The sequence below is a fragment of the Diabrotica undecimpunctata genome, chromosome 2 (genome assembly GCF_040954645.1).
Source record: "Diabrotica undecimpunctata isolate CICGRU chromosome 2, icDiaUnde3, whole genome shotgun sequence".
In the NCBI taxonomy this organism is placed as follows: domain Eukaryota; kingdom Metazoa; phylum Arthropoda; class Insecta; order Coleoptera; family Chrysomelidae; genus Diabrotica; species Diabrotica undecimpunctata.
In genome coordinates, this window is record NC_092804.1 from 161,024,349 (window position 1) to 161,038,656 (window position 14,308).

General features: G+C 32.8%; 1 protein-coding gene across 6 annotated transcripts in view; it reads left to right on the plus strand.

Moving 5' to 3' along the window:
- LOC140435145 (unconventional myosin-IXb-like) overlaps positions 1-8,796 on the plus strand; it is a 143,018-nt gene extending 134,222 nt beyond the window's left edge. For all 6 annotated transcript variants that reach the window (XM_072523882.1, XM_072523880.1, XM_072523884.1 and 3 more), the window contains 3 exons: positions 2,559-2,914; positions 7,272-7,482; positions 7,794-8,796. In XM_072523882.1, the coding sequence (XP_072379983.1) occupies positions 2,559-2,914; positions 7,272-7,482; positions 7,794-8,027 (801 nt within the window). In that variant the 3' untranslated portion in view covers positions 8,028-8,796. The remainder of the gene's footprint in view (positions 1-2,558; positions 2,915-7,271; positions 7,483-7,793) is intronic.
- Positions 8,797-14,308: the final 5,512 nt, after the last annotated feature.

Below are 14,308 nucleotides of genomic sequence, written 5' to 3' on the forward strand. Positions count from 1 at the left end.
AGGGCTTCTGACGACGGCATCTCTCAGACGCTGTACGTTTATAGGAGTCCTTACTGTTCTATTCGGACCTTGTTGCTTTTTTTTCATGACACTGCCTGTTGTTCTAAAATTCTTTATCCATCTTAAGATTGTGCTGCGAGAAAAAACCGCTCCACGCCTATCAATATTAAAGTGAGTGCGCAAAAGCCGCTGCGTAGTGATCACTGATCCTTGATTTCGGATAAATATATCGTATGCAAACGTGTGATGTTCTACCGTCCACTGCTGCATGTTTACTGAAACTGGCACACTACTACACTACAGAGGTAGTAACGCCGCGCTTGTCCCACTCTTATCTTTCCAAGCTTCGTACTATGCGTTCTAAAAACATCCGGCTCCCGATTGTCACCCAGTAATAGATGGTATAAAAGTGATCGTTAAGAGTTCAAATTAGCATAAGTTATAAAATTATGTGGTTATAACCCTTTAGACTTTACCCACTGTTCCACCATTTTTTTTTAATGTTGAGCTGGGAGACGATTTTTATTAATTTTGGGTTCAGAAAAATGAATATGATAAGGAAATTATTTTATTAGCTCTACTTTTAATGATACACAATAGGTATGCCATTTTATCTTTAAACAGTATGAATTCTAAATTAACAAGTGAATGTCTTAAAGGTTACTAGGATTGAGAAAATTGTGAATTGGCTTCATTTTATTACCGTCTCTTAGCTTGCCTCTCAAGTGAGTTCCGGGGCATCTTACATACAAAAACCAACAGTAATCTGCAATGATTTTGCTACTTTTTTTTTCGATTACTGAAATATCCTGATGAAATTTTTGTGCACGATCATGACTCACAGTTTCTTAACTAGAGAGAAAAGTGGAAGTGGGAGTGGATTTTAAAAGAGGTTACATCCAAGTTTTGGAATTTGTCGAGTAATACTTTTACTATTCTAGTTATCATCTCTTTTGTTGCTTAAAAATCCGCTATTAATTCTCTTGAATTCGTTTTTTGAAGTCTTTTTCATTTTCTTTCAAAGCTTTTTTAAGTGCTGGGTCCTTCATATCATCGTGGTCCTACCAAAATTACGTTCTTTAACTTTAGGTTCTCTTAATGTCGGCGATTTGGTCCAGATGCGGGAAAACTTTTCCTCTGATCATTGCATTTTGGAAACAAGCAACCAAAATTCATGTTTGTGAGTGTAGTTTATGAAAATAAACGATAATATCGCAACAATAACATTTTGAAGTTTTATATGACAATGTAGTCTACAATTTATATACTACAAACATTTTTTATAACTTCAGTACATGTGTTGGTGGTGATGTAATCCTTTCCAGCTCATTACTAAGGTTACATGGGCTTCTTCTGATAGCTATAATTGAATGTAAGATGAGTGCTGTATTAATGAACAATATAGGATTGCTCCAGACACAAAGATACCCATGTCAAACAAGTCTCATCTTAATAATTTTATGCTCATTATATGCCTTATCAGAGTTAAGTCGTGGGCTCTCACAGATGCCACCTGCAAGAAAATTAAAGCTTTCGAAATGTGGCTTTATCGTCGAATACTGAAGATATTCTGTACCGACCACATTACTAACTTGGACGTTTTAAAGGATGCAAAAAGAAAAAGAGTTGTTAACCACAATCAAAACAGCCAAAATCGAATACATCGGTCACATCATGCGGAACAGCGAAAGATATGGGTTGCTGCAATTAATTCTACAGGGAAAAGTAGAAGGAAAACGAGGACTAGGAAGGCGAAGGATTTCCTGGCTGAAAAATCTACGTACGTGGTTCATCACAACAACCACAAATCTTTTCAAATCTTCGTAAGCAGATACGTCTTATCACATATATACAAACAGAAAGAGATCCAGATACAGAAATCTGAAGAAAAATCGGAATACGAGGTGATTTAGAAGGAATAATTGCCCTGAGGTGGAATTAGGCAAGAAATGTCGCAATAATCGACGATAATAGGTGGAATAACAGAATTATCGAACGAAGACCCAGAGAAGACAACCTTAGAAATAGACTTTCTCCAACAAAATAGATAGATCGGATTTGCGACGCATTTACATAAAAAGGATACAAAGTGCCTTAAATAGAGAGAGCCTTTTAGGAAGGGTATGTTCAGCAGTGGACAAATTAACAAGCTGAATAGTACCTTAGTGTCTTATAATAGAGTACGTTCCAGCTGTGTCTATCATGCAATGAAATGGAAGACAATAAATATCCAAAAAGAGTGGCAACCATTTCTTCAAAAGTGAAAACATCGTAATGATTATACAGCTTTTTAGAATATGCCCTAGGCCGTCAAAGAAATGCTATCAGTGTTAAAAAAAAAAACAAAAAAGGACTATTGGATTGGCCAACGTAGAATATTCTGGGGAAGATGAGATGTGTTATTTAAGTCTCTCTTGATTTTATCGGTACGGATGTATTTTCTAATTAAAATTGTCTAACCTTTGTATGAGGTTAAGCCATTGTACTATAAAGTTTTGATTAAAAATGACATATAGTTTTAAAAACTTAGGTTTCTAATTAAAAATGTGTGATTACAGGTTCACGTGTTGGCGTCAGTTCTTAAGAGTTTTCTCCGAGAAATGCCGGAACCGCTTCTAACGTTCGAGTGCTACGAGAATTTTATCACAGCAGCCAATTTGGAAGTGGAAAGTGATCGGGTGACCACCCTGTACGACATCTTGAAGAAACTACCTCCCCCAAATTACGATCTGATGGAAAGGTTAATGTTCCACTTGGCTAGAGTAGCACTTCATGAGGAGACGAACAGGATGAGTGCCGCTTCGTTAGCGATAGTGTTTGCACCATGTGTGTTAAGGACTAATAAAGTGGTTCCTGCGCAAGAGAGTCTCATCGATATCAGCAGTCAAACGCAGTGTATTGAGACCATCATCAGGTAAAGTTACAAACTAGGATATAATTGACAGTATAATAAGAAAACATCGAAAAAAAAATCGTATAAAGTTCAACTCGTTAATAAATAATAAATATCAGTAAGTGATATTTATATCATTATCGTTGTAAATAAAATTGTAGTGTGTGTAGAAAGATTCTATTCAAATTTTTATTAAAAAAATTCTAATACAATTAATAAGTTAGGTTATGTTAATGTCTTGCACATATGTCATATGTGCAAGTGGCTACAAATTGTTGACTTCTAAACTAGTCATACAATAAATATCTTTTAGAGGAATTCTGAGCTTTAAACCATTATTCCTTAACCTCTTCTCTTCTTCTTTTTGTGTAGACAATTTTTTCCACATACTAATATAATTCATTTCTTCTTTCGTTGACATATGTCTAAATATGACGTGATCGACACGTTTCTTTTATTATTTATGTTTTAAACAAATTAGGTATATTTTATTAAAATAATTCAATATTATTATGCTTGCTCATAACGCCACCTGCTAACGTATTAACAAAGCAAACGTTGTTTACTTCTGACATACCTGTCAAATTCAGACGAAATATTTAATTAACAATCAAATATAAATAAATATCAATTTTGTCTTGCCTAATAAGCTGCAATAATGAGTATCTGACCTCTCATAACATGGCCTAAGTACTCAAGTTTTCTTCTTTTGATAGTCAATATTATTTCAGCTTCATTTCCTATTCTTCTATTAATTTCTGATGATTCAAAAATGATTTTTGTGGTTAGATGATTGCTCTGCTTTAAAATGGCTACGATTGAGTTTATATTTATAAACTGATTGAAATTTATATTAAATTGACTCACAATGAAAGACTACGTCTTTATTGTTTCTCGAAACATAATAATTGACACAAGATCTTACAAATGATGTATTAGGTGCGATATATTGTCATTTAAAAAAAACTGCTGATTATGTCATCGGCATATTTTTGACAGTTGTCATTAAAAAAAAACTAATTGATTATATCAGAAAGTGGGAAACTTAAACAATAAATCGACCTGTTCCAGTGTTTTCCATAAAACGTTCAGGATTACTAAATTATTAGGGCTAGTCTATATTTTTTTATATTTTCATTGAACAATAAGCGGCCGCCATTTTCAAACAGCATTACCAAATTGGACAAGAATCATCGAGTTAGAATCTATGGAGAAGCTATGAGCATATTAACGTATGTACTAAAAACGGCGTAGGTAGGCGTGGCTAACTGTGAAACCAATATGGCGGTGGGATCAGGGATGCACTCAATAATATTCAAACTACTAGAAAAATATGACTAGTTATTTAGAAGATTTAATCATAATCTAAAAAAGTGCAATACATTTTTAATAAACTATGATTTATTTATCCCGCGGTAAACACTAAAAACACGATATATTATACATAAAGATAAATTAATACAGTCAAATACTATTAATTTATTCTCTGAAGTACGGGCCATTACTTTGTTTACATATTTGTATACTAACATGTAAAACGTTATTCCTGAAGATTTTTTATTAACATTGCTTCTGCTACTGCAACTACGTTGAGAACAAGAAACCATTATTATGCACTATCACAATATACTATTACAGTTTCTATAAAAGTATTATAAAACTAAAAATATTCGAAAAACAACCAACGTAAATAAACATATACGATCTGTCAAAAGTGGCAACACAATATGGCCGAAGTGAGGTCGTTTTTAGTCACGTGATGCCCTCTCTATAGATTCTAACTCGATGACAAGAATCCAAGACCAATTGAGTGACCAATATTACTTACCAATATTTTTAGGTGGGGATACACAATACACCACAATTGATCGTAATAAAAATTACAATTTTCGTTTTCTTTTGACGTTTAGATTTCCGATCTGAAAAAAATTTTTAAAATCTGCGGAAATAAAAATTGTGAGAAATATTGGAGGGCTCAGAAACCAACCACTAAATATAAAAACTGAGAAAATTGACTTTGTTTCAAAACTTGTTGTAATAAAATAACGACTCCCATATAAGTGCTAATAATAGGTAACTCACTAATAAACTTAAATATAAGAAAAGTGAATAAAAATAAAAAGCGTTTTTCTTTTTTGATACATTTAAAGAAGGAAAACTGACTTATGGTAAGTGTCTACTGAATTAAAAAATAAAATATCGGGAAAGCAGTTAGTCTATGTAATTATCCGAATCGTCACTGTCATTATTAAACTCAAGTTGCCGATCACTGAAGTTGAAGCTCGAGGTTTAGCGCTTTCTATTACTGGTAAATCTTTATAAAAGTTGTGGTTGTGCGGTGGAATGTAAGGAAGGAAATCAAACATGTGTTTCTTTTTTTAAGTCTTTGACAGGTCCATGATTTGGGTAGAGTTGATCCTGAACAATACTAAAGAACTTAGGTGGTCTTCCCTTTCTGAACTTTTTTGTAATGTTGATCTCGTAAAATGGAAAATCTTCTTGCAGTGTTTCTTTATAGAAAATAGATTCCGGTTTAGTTTTGGAATATCTGAGCCATTTTATGTCCAACCTGTTAACTTTTCCCTTCTCCCTATATTATCGATTTTTTTATTAATGATGCTGTTTTCCAACATTCTTGTCGAAAGAAATTCTTCACGTTTCATTTCAATTATTTGAAATGGATTAGTCTTCTTAGTAGTGGAAACTAAATTGATCCAATCTTCAGGACCATAAATAAACTTTTTATTCTTTGTCTTTGACTCAATAACTCCAAAATCTGCATCATTCGGAAGGTAGCTATGACCTGAGGTGAGAAATTTATGGTCGATTAAAGAGCGTTCATTTCAGGGTCTTGTACGAGTTTGAGTAGTGATAGACTTAGTTTAATATTTCGGTTGTGTCCTGTACAACAGTTCGAATATAAAATGATATTACAATTTCCTGCATTCATTTTTAAATGTTTTGTTAGGCAGGAGGCAACTTCTTGTGAACCTCGAGATCCCTCTGTTTCGTCCCACATAAACATGTATCCCTTGTTGTCGTTGAAACTATGAATTCCCAAATTGTAAACATATAAGTTCATCTTATAATAAGCAACAGACCTGCTTAGTTTAAGAAAAGGCAAAGTTTTTTGTAGATCGAATGTAAGAACATAAATGTTTTCATCAGCTAAATTTTTAACTGTGTTAAGCGAATCTCTCGCTAGTTTTGCCTTTCTGAGATAAATTTCTTTATCGGTTATTGCTTTTTGTATATATCTTCGTCGTTATTCCCAATTTTTCCGGTTTCTCTTCAAACAAGCTTTTCCACTATGCCGTCGAACTGCGTTAACTGTCCGTGTCCATTCTATTGGATTCCTTTTGCGCTTTCTCCTTTTTTCGTTGATTCTACCATAACGCCCCCTTCATTTTCAATCACATTATTTTCTGCCCTAAGATCATCTGCAGGTAAATTGGAAACATCTGAAACAAATTTCAGTGGTCAAAGTGTGTAAGTCAAAATAATTTTTTTTTCTATGAATATATTTCAGTCACAATAATATATTTTTTGTTTATCTTTAGGGATAATTACTATAACATTTAATTTATTATTAACAGAAAAAAGCATAAAACATATTTTACAAAACAACTTTTGTAAGAAATTATTTCCGACTTTTTAGGTTAAGAGTTACTTACTTGAATCAGATGAATTATTTCCACTGTTAGGCACGTATTCTGATTCACTATCCGAGTAAGGATCATTTTCTTCTAGGTCTAATGGGAAATCAACTCTATTTTCACTCATTATAACCGATAAAAGCCAAGACACGCCAAGATAACTTACACTAAATGACTTCCGGACTTTTTCAGTTTATTTCTGACGCTAAATAAAATACTGCCATCTGTAGGTTTTCCTGTGAAGTATTGCCTTAGGCGTTTTGTCTGTAGAAATTTTTAACTGTTAAAAGGAATCTTCAATACGTAACTGAATTTTTAGTGAAAAATGACTTACACCGATTGGCTTATGAGCCCTCCTGATCAGAAGATCAATTTTTATTACATAATTTTTTGAAAACCATTTTATTAGCGGAAATTAAAACGTCAAAATTAAACGAAAATTGAAATTTTTATGACAATTATATCTGGTGGGATTTCATCTAAAAATATTCAGTTAAAGCGTGCCATCAGAAAATAGTTTCAGAAAGATATTACTTGCCATATTACATTTAAAATAATTTTATTTACTGTAGTTGTGCTTACAGCAAATAACAAGTACTTCAATTCAGTAAGGCGCGAATTTTATTAATTTCACGTTTTAAAACAAAATAAATGGGAGAATGGCAAGCTTTAGATGTGTTTATATACATATACTCTACCCTAGTAAGTTTAAATTTTTTCAGAGTGCAACTGAGAAAAATAAGAAGCACATTAGATGACATCGATACTTTAGATACAGCGTGTCAAGCTGCGACGAATAGACTCTCTAGCTTAAGAAGTTCCAAAGTATTCACTCCTGACGAGCTTCTGCCTGCTAATCAACCTTCTCAACAGCCTACCGATGAGGAAGAACACCTATTGGAGGACCACATACAGGAAATCCAAAAAGAAAAGGTAATGCTCATTATTATAATAGCCCACAGCATAACCAATATGTGTTTAAACTTAACTATAAGATCTACTGTATTGAATGATATTAACTGGAAATAAACCACAATTTTAATTAAAAATTAGGAATGTTTGACATTTCGATATCCACCTCGCAAATCGTGAAAATCTAAATGTCAAATATTCTCATAAGTAGATAAGATAGAAATACGACAAGAAGACAGTTTCAGAGCGATATTAAAAAATAATACTCCTAACCATGCGTTTACTTTATTGTAATACAGAGAATGGTTCTAAATGGATTAATTTGTTTACAGGAACATCTTACCTCAACTCTGCCAACGCTCACTCACGCCACTTCTGACGATGACATGCTGTCAACAGATGGCGATGGTAGTTTGGACGACCTCACGTGCTTAGCCGACAAACGTCACAATCAGCGGCCGATAGTGCGTTCGATCAGCACGGGCCCCATTCCGAAGTTACGTCGGCAACTTTCGACAGATGCGAAATGTTCCGAAGACTGTCCAGACGATCCTATTATGGTGTAAAAAGATGTTGTGTCTGTGGTTTCTGTTTATTTAGAATTACTTTTGTACATATATTACCTAATCGGGACTTTTAATGTTGGAATTGGTGAGACCGCAAACGAAAGTAGATAAATTGAGGTTATGTTAGATTAGAAGATTGTGATAGATATTACAACGGTGCATTTTTAGTGTTTTATATTGTGATATAGGTTTGGAAAGAAACAATCTCGAAGTTAGTAGAAAATAAGTTTATGGTAGGTATGACAATCAATGATCAACACCTGCATGTGGAGAAATAATTCTATGATTATAAAGTATAGATTGAAACATGTATTTTACATTTTTATTTTTCAATATTTCAAAACAGAAGTTCGCTTTGAAATTTCCTGCAATGGGATGTACATTGCATTTGTTAGTCCTACAAGTAAAAAAACAATGTTTTGATAAAAAAACAATATAAAATTTAAATGCAAAATGTATTTTGTATTTTTCGTGCATTGTTCTAGATTTGGATTTACAATTTGGAAATTTGCATCGGCTGGCAATGTTTTTTCCATCAAAAAGAGGTATGATGACCTATATTATCAAGCTATTTCCTTGCTACACATCTGACTTTAAGAAGTTCTTGTCCTGTTATTAATTTTTGTTGATTATTCATTTTTGTAAATATAGATGGCTCTCATTAATACAAATTCAGTAATACAAACAATATTTACTCTCCAAAAATGTATCTTTTAGATACTGATGTCCAAAAATGTGCACATGTATTTTGTTCGGAGAATAAACAACTCACAACAACTTATAATTTCCTTAGTAAGAGACAGACCCTAAATAATAAGGTAAATTTAATGGTAATATTTCTATTTACTAACAGTTAGTATTCAACATTGTACATGAATGAAATTTAAATTCACATGAAATAGTGCCTCAGTAAATTTCATGTGTACACCAGGAGCGAAAAGGTTAATAAAAATTGAATTTGTGAGTTACTTTTTGCCTTCCAGTGGTCTCACCCAGTGTAAGATGAGTTGTCCATTAAAGGACTGACAGCTTTGAGCAAAAGTGATTATTACTGTCAAAAAGTGACGTATTAAAAGGTAACGTGGATACATATCTTAAAATATGAAATAACAGCTGAGTTTCCAATATTTGCTTTTTGTGTTCTATTGCAGTTTGAACTATAACAACCAAAGAGATGTTTTATATTGAGCACTATTGGAGTATTAGTTATACGGACATAAGTTTTCTATTAACAAAGATGAACATTTATTTGTATGTACTATCTTACAGCCGTCTTTGTTAAAATCTCTCTTACTTTACTTACTTTACGTTACTTTATCAAAAGCTTTCGCGAAGTCGATAAAGCACGTTAATAGATCGCAGCCTAACACAAATTCTTTAAATTGCTGAATATAAATTTTCGGCTTTACAAATAAATAGGTGTCCATGCTTCATCTCTATTCACATCTTTTTTCCATAGTTTTTCTAAGAATTGCGGTAAATGTTGAGATTTTACGGTAATCCTGCTAGTGACATGGGTAATAATTACCAGTGAAATATAGATGATCATTCTCAATTACTGTGTCATTGAAACTGTATAAAAACTCTGATGCGTTTTGTTATTTAACCTAGCCACTTCTCATTAGTATTAAGAAACTCATTTGAATTCTCTAATTTTTTTCCGCCAACAGCTTTGGTTTAAGCTGATATTCCTTCTGATTTCGGATGTGCTATTCTACAAAACCTATTAAACCGCTCAGTTTCCCTTTTACAAATTTAAACAGTTTTTGGAAGGAATTTGAATAGAACATGTTAAAAACTTATATGTTTAACATTTGTACACTCAGCGCTGAAGCTGTTTTTAAATTGACAAAGCATTAATAAGCAATCTGGAACAGCTGTATTCAAGGTATCCAGAAAAAAATTGATAAATGTGATATGATGATTCCTAAAAAATGAATGGTGAGAATAAAAAGACACTATATCATCCTCGCAACAGGTTTAATCTAAATACTAAGAATCCATTACAAGTTGACAACGCGTGACTGGTGTGTGTATCAGGTCACATCTATACAACCGATACACAAATATAAATATGAATGAACGAATATGTGCAATATTCAAAATCTCTCTTTAACTAACATCTCGTTGTACTAACATAAGACCATACTAGTGCATTCATATCATGAGTACTCACGCTTGACTCGTGTAGGAATGTTGCTTTCAAAAATGTGTCAGTAGATTATATCAATGATAAATAACAACATACGGGGAGACGGTGCAATACCGTTACTCCTACATATAACGAAATACTACTAAACCAATGTACTGGGTATTGCACGGATGAACATAGTTTTCCGGTCTATTGGGTATAGTTTCTGCGGGGAAATATGTAGGCAATATGGTCAAAAAATAATATCTTACGTTTTTGAAATACTTCTTAAAAATGCTCAGCATAAAGTACATGTTACAATATATAACTTTACCAGCATGATCTTAGTTTATCTGCTTTGTAGGTTTACTTTGAAATTTAAATAAAACGTTACTCTAAGCACATATCTGTCGTACGTTTTATTTAAAGTTTGTTGGGAATCTGGATTTGCATTAAAAAAATGATATATTAGATCTTAAACCTGGCTGTATTCTAATGTGTGATACCTAGGTTTCCCTGTTTAATTTCTCCCCTTGTATATTATATATCCTGTTCTTTTCAAGATTCAAGAACTATTTGGCGAAGTATAAAGTTATAATATTCATTTATATCACGGTTTTTCAATTTGAACGATAAAAAAATGTGTGGTAATTACATATTTATAGTGTTGTTAATTTTATTTGCTATTAGAAATAAAACTGCTAATGTTGCGTATACCCATCTTTGTCTTACACCATACACATAAAACATAAATATATCAACTCTTCTATTCAAAAGTTTTCTTAAACTTTTAAGCGTTTAAGGTAAAGTTCGATATTAAAATATTCAGATTAATAGTTTTACCTACAATTTTTTCAAACATTTTCTTGTATTTTTTTTAAATAGTTAAAACATCTAGCCTCTGCCATCTAGCACTCCGGAATCGAAATGGCCACTGGAAGCCCGAGTAACACTTCCAAAGCTTTACCTTCATTTATTCACAGACTTTCAACTAGAAGGCTTCCTCGTACGATTTCCTGTTTTCCCTTTTTTTCTGTCCCAAAACTTGGGGTTTTTTTTTAGAGGAACCCAGTTCGAGAGAGCGCTTAGAAGACCCTCATTGCTCCTAGAACGGAATTACTCCCAGCCGGTCATTTTCTCCTTCCCTACAATCTGATTCATTTGTTCGGCTCTTATCAAAATGTATTTCATATACTTTCAATTTACAGCATCTTTCCCTCTTACCTTTGCCGTTAGTCCAGCTGTCTGTTGTTCCCATTCTTCCTTCTTGATCACTGCACGGATGTAGTTGAGTATACTAGTCCAATCTGCTTTATTCTCAATCGTTCCCTCAATCGTTTATCTCACTATCACAAAATTGACACCTGTCTCTTTTTCCATTCTACTCTTTTCTACTACCTATCTGTTGCACACGAACATCGTATGTGTCACACTGTCCGGGTGTCCGCAGTATAGGCATTCGGTGTTCGCCTTTCCCAACCTAGAGAGGTAGGCCCTAAAACACCTGTTTCCTGTGAGCACCTGAGTTAGAAAATAATCCAGTCGCTTGTGACCACAGTTCACCCAATCTCTTAGGTTCGGGATCAGCATCTTGTCCACTACGATACATCCTCCGTGTTGTTCCATTCTTCTTGCTATCGTTTAATTGACCTTTCCCTTTCTTGTCTTCTCTCGGCCATAATAAGGTCTAGCTAGGTCTCTCTCTCTCATATATAGCGTATAGGCGTACTCATTTGGAAACAATGTTTTTATTCAAATAAACAACTAAATAATTAATTGGTAACTACCTATATAAATGCTAAATTATTTTAGGATTCTTTAATAAAACATTCCATTTAAATTCACATTCATTGTTGCATTGCATTTGGCACACATCCATTAATCTCAGTAATGACAATATTTGCATCTCAGCTGTTCATAAAGGTTTTTTGGGAAATGTCCACTCTCATACCCCAATCTGCTTGTAGGACTAGATTCAATAAGTCCAGTGCTATAAACTGTTTATTCGAAATATCTTAATGATGTTTCTTGAAAACATAAGAAAGGTTTGCACATCAACATTATTGATGTGCAAGTATAACTTCAAAGCATTTACAGTGCCAGAGTTGGCTGCATTAGTAAACAGTTACCACCCTCATTTCTTTCATTGAATCGAGAATCTATGTACTGCTTGATGTAATAAATTCACACACCCCAAAGGTGCATTGTACTCTGCGAACAATTTTGGTTGAGGAACTTTTGGAACGTTTAGAGGTTTGTAATTGTACCTATTCTCTTAGTAAATATGGAATGTGCTTCTGCCTACTCCACTTCGGGCTTCTATCTTCCCTTAAATTTTTTTTCTTAATCGTTGTTATGAGTTTATGGTATTTAATACTGTTCGATTCGTTATGTGTTGTGTCCATGATATACTAAGCATTCTGCTATAAAGCCACATTTCAAAGGCTTCTAGTGGTCTCAATCTAAAATAAGTTCTTAAATCTCAATCTAAAATAAGGTCTACAAAACATAGGTTTATGGGTGACAAACCTATTGAAAAACAGTTAATATTCGTTTACTTTCATGACTAAAGATTGCTTGAATTATTTGTTGCTCATTATTTTTGCATTATTGATATTTTTCTTTCAAAAGTCATTTTTTCATCATTTTTTTGACAAGGTTTTGTAAATTTTTATAATACCCTGTGTTTTTCTTCAATTATCTCGGGAAGTCTCTTTAGCAAAATTTGAAGATAGTATTATTGGTAGGAATTTTTGGTTTATTCCCTAAGAGATATTTGATAAATCTGACATGCCAAATAAAACATTTTAAACATTCCTAATAGTTTGAAAAATCCATATCTGACTTGTATAATTCGGTAGGATTGTTTAGCAATAAAAACATATATTTTACCTCAAGTGCCAAACAGTTCTTGTAAATCATGGGAAAAGTTTTATAAGTGTGTATAAGGAGCCATGACGTGAATAATGATCCTGTATAGATATCTATATTAAAATGTGACCTCCTTTTACAAAAAATATTATTGACAGTATCATGAGTTGTCACAAGTTTTTGTAGAAAGAGTCACTAGAGCAACTGGAGGACTGGCATTTGACAGTTAAGATATATAAAATTTTACCGTAACTATGACAAAACGCTCTCTTGGTAATAAAGGTAGGAAATGTTCGAAATAATCAATTACGGTGACAACTGACAAGTTTTTACCAGTAAACCTTTTTGCAATATTTAATTAAACATACTTTAGTAAGAAATAACCCTTAAAACACAACATATAATTTATATTACATTTACAAAAAAGATCCTTAATATATGACATACGTCATTTCCTAAAGTGAATTGACAATTAAAGTAGGGAATAATATTTGTTTTTAGATGTTAAAAAAATTGAAATGGTTTTCAATCCATGGAATGTAAGGATCAAATAGATATTTGGAAACAGTCATTAGGTCGACCAAACACTAGCAAAAAACGAGTAGAAAAACAATTTTTACAAAACATGAACCTTATAGGCAATTTAGGAATATAATTTCTTCTAAAAAGCAGTTTAAAAATTATGATTTTCGTCATTTTAGTCCGCCATTTGAGTTACTAAATACAATGTTGCCAAAACGATTAAAATATCGGAACAAATACAATTTGACAAGCAGTTACGACTTCTCTTTGCTTTCGGTGGGGTATTCATTTATCCGTGTTATTTCTTTCCATATTTTTGTAGAGTTTTATTATAAATAGTGATTTGAATTATTGGTAACGTTAAACAGTGGCGTTAATAAAATATTGAAATATTGAATAGAACACAATATAAACTTTGAGGTTGATGCTTCTGGCGATGGAAAATATTTAACACCTTAGAGAAACATAGGCGTTGCATTTAATTTTTTAGAGATGTAACACTTTGAAAAATTTAACGTTTTCCAAAATACTCCATCTCAGTGCCTCTCTAATGATACCCCCATGATTTCATGGCATATTCCCTACTTAAGATGGGTTGTCTAACTGGATGGAAAGAGGTTGACTGTATGTATATTCAGGTGATGATTCTTCATCCTGACTGTATCTGTTTCAATCTTTAACCTGTAAGTAAGTTTTCTTAAGTTGTCACAATTATTTAAAACTGTTTCGACAATCATATCAACATGAATCGTTTTAA